Source organism: Austrofundulus limnaeus, unplaced genomic scaffold (genome assembly GCF_001266775.1).
Source record: "Austrofundulus limnaeus strain Quisiro unplaced genomic scaffold, Austrofundulus_limnaeus-1.0 Scaffold426, whole genome shotgun sequence".
In the NCBI taxonomy this organism is placed as follows: Eukaryota; Metazoa; Chordata; class Actinopteri; order Cyprinodontiformes; family Rivulidae; genus Austrofundulus; species Austrofundulus limnaeus.
This window is the reverse complement of record NW_013952828.1, coordinates 366,957-375,873: the sequence shown is the minus strand read 5'-3', so window position 1 is coordinate 375,873 and position 8,917 is coordinate 366,957. Positions and strand designations below refer to the sequence as shown.

Sequence of the window (8,917 nt, the reverse complement as noted above, 5' to 3'; positions counted from 1 at the left end):
ACCCATATGAGCAGCAAAAAGACATTTTTAGACCAAATATTACAGATTTGAACAAATACGCACAAAAACATCAAAATTAGCACAGAAACAGTACTGTATAACATTTTAGACACATTCTAGACAGTTTATCAGCTAAAAAAAGTTAATTTTGGGGTAAGTTACTCTAAACATAAAAACAACATTTTAATAACAACTAAAGGTGACACAGATACTTTATTATGGTACAGTATTTAAATATTTGCCTGATAAAACACATAATATTGCCCCTTTAAGTTGAAATGAACGTTGCATAACTCTTATTCTCACAGGAACTTGTTTTTGGAGTGAAAAAAAATCATGTAGCTCTTTCTGCAAGAAAAAAAAATCAAATTACCTTAATGAGCTCTGGCTCCCAGGAGTCGAGAGTCAGGGAACGGACTTTGGAGAAATGTACTCCCAGACTCCTGTTAGGAAATGGAAAYCATTACAGCATAACCAACATGTGTGTGTAGGTGTGCATGTCTTGCTATTTTTGTGCACACATATTTTGACATTAGACCATCMTTGTGAGGACATTTTGTCTGCTCCACACAAAGAACTAAACTATTTTTGGGTTGAGGTTATGGTTAGGGTAAGTAGTCAAGGTTAAGATAGTAAACCCCTACATGTGTGTGTGTGTGTGTGTGTACTTGTCCAGCTGTCTAAGTGAAGACCATCCTGAGTCTTAAAACACTCCAACATGAATCATCACTGGGAAGATTTCATCATCTGAGCATCTACTGGACAATAAACCCTCAGAGAGGCGTGGCCTCGCATGGCGGCGGTTCTACCTGTGGATTCCTGAGCAGACGATGCACAGCGTGATCCCCAGGTTGATGGAGGCCCACTCGGGACTGGGCTCGCCGCAGTCACAGCACTGTCTGTTCCCYGGAATTGTCTGGATCTCGTGCAGCGCCTTGCAGCCCTCGTTCTCCTGATCCAAGCCCCCGCCGCATCCCCCGCCCCCCGAGCTGTTCGTCGACACCGAACTGCAGCGCTGCCTCTGAGAACAGGACAGGAGAAAGATAGAGTGTGAGYRGGTATTCCCTGCTATGTGGGCACAAAAAGACCTGATTGCAGAGACCAGCTGCTACTCATAGGACATCCCCATGAGGGTAAATGTCAYTGGTGGATCGAGGTTTAGGGCTAAGGTATGAACTAAGTGTCCATTGATTTGTAGAAATMAATKGAAGTCGATGCAAAGTCTCCATGAAGATCGTAGTACTAGACTGTGTAAGTATGTGTCCTCACTGGACTGTGTGGGTCCTCTCTGCGCTCCTGAAAGGCCGAGGCGATGCTGTTTTGGACGGCGCTGATCCACGCCTGCTGCAGCCTTTCTGTGTCCGCCTGCAACAAACAGCACCTGTCCAAACACACACACACACACACACACACACTGATCAACTTGTGTTTCAGCTAGAGAGAAAAGGTCACAAGACACCTTAATGGTCAACCAGCGTGTCTCAATCACACGCACACACGGTGGCCGCAAGGAGCTGTGCGCCCACACGAACTCACTTAGACGGAGACACCACTTCAAAGCAGAACCGCCTCTCGTTCTCAACGCTGGGCTTGACTGTGCAGAGACGCAAGTCCTCCACCACGACGGTGGGCTGGTCCTGTACGCGTCGTGGACAGGAAGAGAGTACAGTTAGTACTGTTTACGCTCCCTGCAGCGCGCTAAAGAGATATTGTATATAACTTACCTTAAACTTCTTCTGATACACCAGCTGGTTCTTCTGAATTGAAAACCAACGTCTAAAGTGGAGATTAAACACAACAACACACAGGGGACAATCATGAAGACATCCTTCTTGTTTGAGGCTTATAAACAGAGAAATGCAGCTGGTTTGTAAGAAGAATTAATAAAAGAGCGTACCTGCTCCAGGTCTTAAAGGCATTGCTGGCCCTCTTATAAAGGTAACCCTCCATTGCGATCCCGTTAGCAGCGTCAGCATTGAAATCCATGATGGAGTCATCGTAGGACATGTCCTTTTGGTGTTAAAGAGAAGCTAATCACTCTGAGCCACTCAGATTATCATTGCACCATTGTTAATCTATATCAGATTATTTAGTTCAGTTCACAACAGAGACTATCTTAGAGACAAAAAAGAAAGTCTGAGTCCTTACAAAGCTGAATGCTGTAGTGTTTATTGGGTGTTTTCTTTTTTAATATAATTAGTTAGTCTGTTTCATGTATTATCTATACCCACTTCTTTCTTTCAGGGTCACTGGTCCCTGGACAGGTCTCCRGTCCATCACAGGGTCACACACACAGACAAACAACCATCCACTCTCTCACTCTCACCTAGGGACAATTAGAGTTACCAATTACCCTAAAAGTCATGTTTTTGGTCTGTGGAATGAGCTGAGTACCCAGAGAAAACCCACACATGCATGGAGAGAACATGGAAACTCTACCCAGAAATATCCTCAGCCTGGTTTATTTCCACAAAAGATTAAAGTTGTTTAGTAGCAACTAAGGTGTTTTTTTATTTGATTAGAGAATGAGTGGACAATCTGAACACAGCCCTCGTTTCTTCTTGAAACTTGGCACCTACATTACCCAGAATGTACCAATGAGAAAAATCAATGAAGACGTTTGTGGTACCTTTTTCTTGATTGCTGCGTGTCTTTGCTCCATGTCCCTCTTCTCCCGGGCGGCATTTAACACAAACTGGGTGTGCTGAAAACACAGAGAAACAAGAGTACCGCAGGTGGTAATACTTCTGTCAGTGATGATCCAAAGCATTTTATCAGTTTACTAACACATTTTCATTATTTAGCTCACTGTTCTTATATTTTGGTAATTTTTACTAAATGTAAAATTTATAAATGTAAATATTAAACACTAAATCTAAATGTGTAAGTCTGAATGTAAGAGTTAACTCTTAAATGTTGAAGTTTACATTCAAGAATTTCAGAATGGATCGCAGCCTTTGATGTTGGTGCTGGATTCTTATGACATCATTATCCTGAGACAAAAGCAACTGCTTATGCTGCTAGCACTGCTAATGCTGCTAACACTGCTAATGCTGCTAGCACTGCTAATGCTGCTAGCACTACTAATGCTGCTAGCACTGCTAATGCTGCTAACACTCCTAATGCTGCTAATGCTGCTAATATTGCTAACACTGCTAAAACTGCTAATGCTACTAACACTGCTAATGCTGCTAACACTGCTAAAACTGCTAATGCTGCTAACACCGCTAATGCTGTTAATACTGCTAATGCTGTTAATGCTACTAACACTGCTAACACTGCTAATGCTGCTAACACTGCTAATGCTGCTAACACTGCTAACACTGCTAATGCTATTAACACTGCTAATTCTGCTAGCATTGCTAATGCTGCTAACACTGCTAATGCTGATAATACTGCTAATGCTGTTAACACTGCTAATGCTTCCTTACAAGACATCACAAAAAACTCACAGGTCAAACTTCAAACTGCAGAAYCACCATCCATGATGTTTTCAATAAACACATTTTGAATTTAGATTYTAAATTCCATTTTCAGCAGAGTTAGCAGAACTATTGGTGTTAGCAATTGCTTTCGTCTCGGGATGATGACACCATAACACGCTGCACACCAAAAGCAAAGGCTGCATTCCATTCAAATATTATTGATTGTAAATTTCAACATTTCAACTTTTCCATTTAGAATTAGGATTTATTGTTTAACATTTCGTGAAAATTAGTAAAACGTAAGAACAGTGAGCTAAACAACAATAAAATGTTAACGGAACATTTTTTAACTAGGATTTGAGCTAAATAATGAAAATGTGAAAATTTTAAACTTGGCGCCCCATTTGACTTTGTGCCTSGAGCAGTATCAGTTTTAGTCTGATTTTGCCACCTGTGTGCAGTTTGAACCTGAAAGACGAGAACACGCTGATCTTGGCATCTCACCTTGTAGAATATATTAATGGGAGTGCCACTTTTAGAAAGAAAAAAAAATGACAGAACGTAATAAATGTAACAGTAGAACCTCTGTAAAATGGCTTTTACATGCCACATAATACACTCTCTCTGGCTACATGTTTTACCAGCACAAACTTTCCTTTAATACACACACACACACACACACACACTTTACTGGTTTCATGAAAGAACATAAAAACAAATGCATGGAGACTAAACCACTGTCTGTGAAAACTGTAAATCTACACCAGTTAAAATGTCAAACAAATGATGAATGAAAATAAAAAATATGGGAATTCTCAGGTTTTGCATCATTTATGTCCACCTCTTTAATTTGCTTGTAACTAAAATGTTTCCTCTTTTATTTCCTCTCAAATAGCAGGTTGTTACATCTGGAGGCTTTTCTGGAAACAGGAATAGGAAAATGTTTTTTTAACAGTCCCACAGCAGCACGTGATGTGTCTCTTGTAAATCATTTCTAAATGTTTGTTTACTCTAATTTCTGCCTCTTCTGCTTCTCTTGGTGAAACAGGAAGAGTCTCAATGGTTTAGTTCGGTGAGCATTTTCACAATTTATGATTTTATAAAAGCAACCTACAGCAGCTTAAAGGTTTTCCTTTTTTCAATTTCCGCCCCCCCCCCCACCACCACCACACACACACACACACACAGCACAGAGATGTGAAATATTTCCTGTTGTTGCTCACTTTTTCCTGTCACAATGAGAGTGTGATGTCAGCCTGCAACTTTGCCAAACCTCAAATAGTGATTGCGAAAGTATTCACCCAGTCTTGCTATTTTTTTTCCTGATTTTTTTCACCTCAAAGCCTGGATTTAAGTTACAATTTTTGTTTGATTAAAAGCAACAATTGTACAAAAATACTTCAGATTAATGATGTTAAATGGTAAATATGTATTTATATTAAAATAATGATGTGTGCAAAATATATTCAGCCCCTAATTGTCAACTTTAGAAGCCTGGTTATTTATTAAAAATTCACATGTGAGCAATCATCTGCACCTGCTCAGATCAACAGCTCACCTCACARTAGCTATGTTTTCATGCACARAATTCTTTGAACGGATTGAAATGTATTCGGATTAAATAATCGGAATGATTATTTCTTTGYGAAGCAGCGCAGGCTGTGTGTCTTATGAGAAAATGGGAGGAAAACTACTGTGCTGCTGGAAACTCCCTCCCTCCACACAATAGCAGAAACAGCTGGATGAAAGTCAGCAGACATGCGCAGTCAGGTCAGTTTTCCACAATCAGAATAAAATAATCGGATTAAGTGTTTACATGCACGCTGTTCAGATTATCAATCGGCACAAACCACCTCTCTCATTCCGATTACAAATTAATTCGTATCGAGCTGAATCGGGTCAGAAYAATCCGAACGGGGTGCTTACATGACGCAGTTTTATTCCGAATGGCCGTTTAATCCCAYTACTTATGTCCATGTAAAACGTAGCTAATGAGCAAGAGGCAGCATGAAGACCAAGGAGCTCTTCACAGGCCAGAGACTAAATCATGGAAAAGTACAGTTTAAGTTAAAAAAAAAAAACTCAGAACCCTGACTGTCCCACAGAGCTGCATTAAATCCAGTATTAGGAAATGGAAAGATGACGCCACCACCGCAAGCCTGCCAAACCTCTGGGCAAGGAGGGCATTAATCAGACACATCCAGGAGACGACCATAGGCCCACTATAATCTGCACACAGCTGGGCTTCGTGGACAAACAGAATGACTAAGCTACAGCTTAAAGCATATGTGGAAAACTCAAGGCTCGTGGGCCAAATGTGGCCCGACACAGCATTTTACATGACCCACGAGAGCTTCAAAGATGAACTGATGTCTTCAAATAAGCTGCTTGACCATAAACTACATCTCCCATAATGCATTGATTATTTTAGTGACATGATGGCATCACTGGAAGTGGGATCTCCAATCCTGGTCCCTGAGGGTCACCCTCCTGCATGTTCTACTTGTTTCCTGCAGAATGGTGGCACTCGAGGACCAGGATCGGACACCCCTGATCTTAGTTAATCTGCCTGTCAGATTTGGACCGTTTTTTTTTTTTTTTTTACAACACTAGCATTTCTGGCTTTTCCTGGTCTCTGAACAAGAAATGAATCTGGAATAACTGTGAAGAACAAACAGCAGCGCTGACAGTAACCTGGCACATGTCCAACATCCACATTTAGCTAAAGCTAACTGCTAAACAAATCTTCATCTCCCTCCAGTTAAAGACCCACCGTCTTCTTTTGGTTTATTTTTGAAGGTGGGCAGGATCATCTGTGGCAAATCAGCCAATCCTAACCAACTATAGCTCTGTCTGACTTGTGCTACTTCTAGTTTAATTCTTTCAGAATAAAAGCATTTCTTTRATCAAGTTTGTATTTTATATTTAAAAAAACGTTTAAAGTTAGTCAAACAACAAATAGCAAATATGTTGTCCTCTTTAATGCTGCTGTAATCTAATAAAAATCAGAACAAGCATCGGAAATCCTTTAACTAGCAAATAAATGTGGCCAATTTTCTGTTTTTAGTTTCAAAATGGCTTCAGATGTCTCAAGTAATTTGCAACAAGACATAAAGCTTGATTAATGATAATAAAAAAATTACTTCTTCGTTTAGTTTTTGCCGATATTCGTCCAGCTCTGACATAGACTGGTGGCCTTGTTGGAAGAACTGGGCCTGGGCCTCCATCATAGAYAACACCTGACAGGAGACAAAAACAAAAAACACCTTAACAGATACGTCCRTACCAGTCACAATACAGAGGACATTTCAGAGTCCTTTAGGTTTTTATATATATAACTGAACTCACTGCCATCAGAATGTCTGTCTTCTTCTTGGCCTCAATGACGTTAATCTGAAAGAACAGGAAGCAGAGATTATTCTATATTAGATGTGTTGTTTTAGTCTCCTGGTGCTGTTTGACTCTTGAGTCAACCAGTTCAGCTTTCTTTTTTTTTCTATTACATTTTTTGAATAATTAAGTCACAGTATTTGCTGCAGAACTGCTAAACAAGGCCATGAACTCCTGGCTAACTAATTTTTGTCATCTTTATTCTCCTCTGGCTCTGKGTCAGCCTCAACAKRTAAGGYCGGATGRACAAGTCTTTGGTTGTTGACATCTTTTATTTAATTTRCAAAATAAAAAATTTCTGCGATGCTACGCAATCAATCTGTTAGAGCCATAAATAAGGATTATACAAGTTTATATTTTGTATTAACTTCTATTGTCGTTAAATTAACAGTAAGTGAGGTAAACAAGAGCTTAAGTTAACATTATTGTGAAATTCTGATTTTATTTTGAGAGCTTAACTTCCTGTAAAGGAAAAAAGGACTAAGAAGGATTATAGGACAGAACAATACAGTTTTTTGAACGTGCTAGCCATGTATTACTGGAAATAATAATAAAAAAAGATAGAAAAGAATCTTTATTTTCATTTTTTATATTTTTGCTTGTTGAACATATTTTGAATATTTTTTCAGGTAAAAGGATTTTTGTTAAATTCGTGGTTTTTCACGCGTCCTTTACTTTTCCAGTAGTCCTTCAAAAATGACAGATAATGGATCGAGGCCATAATCTAATGTCTGCTATCAAACTACAAAAATGGCCGAACATTCTGAATAGGGGGCGGGGTGGAAATGCTAATTTGAATTTAAAGAGGCAGCACCAAAATGGGTTGCTCTCAGACACATCTCAGAAAAGGGGGGAAAGAGGGGCTTGTGGAGCTACAATAAGGAGGAATTATCATTGCAGTTATACTTTAAAAAGACCCAAATTAATAATTTAAATGTGAAAAAGAAGGATTTAAAAGCAGGATATGTCTCCTTTAACACTTCTGAGTGGTTTTCTTACCTCCAGGACGTAATCTAGAGCCTCTGAGCGGAAGGTTTTTCGTGCGTTGAGCAGGGCATTGGTGCCCTCCTCCACTTCGTGCTGCTTCCCTCGTGGAGCCTGAGCRTTCTTGGACAGCGCCGTCTCCAGCGTTTCACTGCTGCGCTCAAACTCTTTACGTACGTCCTTGAACCGACGGACATCCCTGTGAGGAAGGAGGGAAAAGAAATGAGGAAAACACCATYGAACAGGAAGAAAATTATTCATCACCTTTAAGATTTGATCTTGGAAAATGCATTTTTTTAAGGAAGCTACAGTGAAGCAAACGTCTGGTTGCTTTTGAAGGTTTGGTCTTTTTTGTTAGAATATTTAATTGCAGATTTTAATGATTTTCGCCAAAGCGTTTGGTATTTTCTAAGGAACACTCTCAAACTAGAAATATTTCAAAAATGAAGAGTAGAAATGTAAAGTAAACCTGTGAGTTCAGCATCTTATCTGATTTACTCAAGTATTTAAAGCAACAGGAACAAACTGTGATGCAACATCTGGAGGAATGCTGGTTGAAATATAATCATGGGAGGGACTGCGTCTAAAAAATGTTGCATCAATTACACTGTTGCTGTTCAGAAAGAAGCACCGAAATCCCTGAGGATTAGATGAAGCGTAAACAAAAGCCAAGCAGTCGACTCACTCCTTCACRAAGGTCTGCAGCTTCAACTTCACCGCCTTCTGTGTGGTCTCAATCACCTCCTGCAGGAGATCAAGACAAATAAAAACCCTACAGACACCTGGTTCGACCACATACTGCATCTGATAAACATCATGACTGGAATGTAATGAAGCAGATGAAGAAGATGAACTCACCCCATGTGCGTCCAATATGACTGACAGCTTTTTGGAAAATTTGTCTAAACAATCCTGCAGAGCAAAAACCCCAAGTTAGGCTTTATGGTTCATCAGATTTTAAAGTGCCTGTGACATCAAATTTTTGTAATAAACATGAATRCATTTTTGGAAAGAGAACATTGATAACATATTGCAAAACGAATTTCACGCCACTAAGATGAACGGTTGTTGAGATATTTGCACGTGAAGAAACAGGAAGTGATGTCAGAAGGGAATGT

The 8,917-nt window shown here is 39.7% G+C and overlaps 1 protein-coding gene across 1 annotated transcript in view; it reads right to left on the bottom strand.

The window, feature by feature from the left end:
* The window catches only part of acap1 (ArfGAP with coiled-coil, ankyrin repeat and PH domains 1), a 31,281-nt gene that overhangs the window by 10,916 nt on the left and 11,448 nt on the right, over window positions 1–8,917 (bottom strand). The window contains exons 4-15 of the mRNA XM_014024543.1: window positions 8,658–8,711; window positions 8,485–8,543; window positions 7,815–7,998; window positions 6,774–6,818; window positions 6,569–6,664; window positions 2,630–2,704; window positions 1,898–2,010; window positions 1,725–1,776; window positions 1,537–1,637; window positions 1,270–1,381; window positions 810–1,021; window positions 374–443 (exon numbers count right to left, since the gene is read on the bottom strand). Coding sequence (XP_013879997.1) covers window positions 374–443; window positions 810–1,021; window positions 1,270–1,381; window positions 1,537–1,637; window positions 1,725–1,776; window positions 1,898–2,010; window positions 2,630–2,704; window positions 6,569–6,664; window positions 6,774–6,818; window positions 7,815–7,998; window positions 8,485–8,543; window positions 8,658–8,711 — 1,173 coding nt within the window. The remainder of the gene's footprint in view (window positions 1–373; window positions 444–809; window positions 1,022–1,269; window positions 1,382–1,536; window positions 1,638–1,724; window positions 1,777–1,897; window positions 2,011–2,629; window positions 2,705–6,568; window positions 6,665–6,773; window positions 6,819–7,814; window positions 7,999–8,484; window positions 8,544–8,657; window positions 8,712–8,917) is intronic.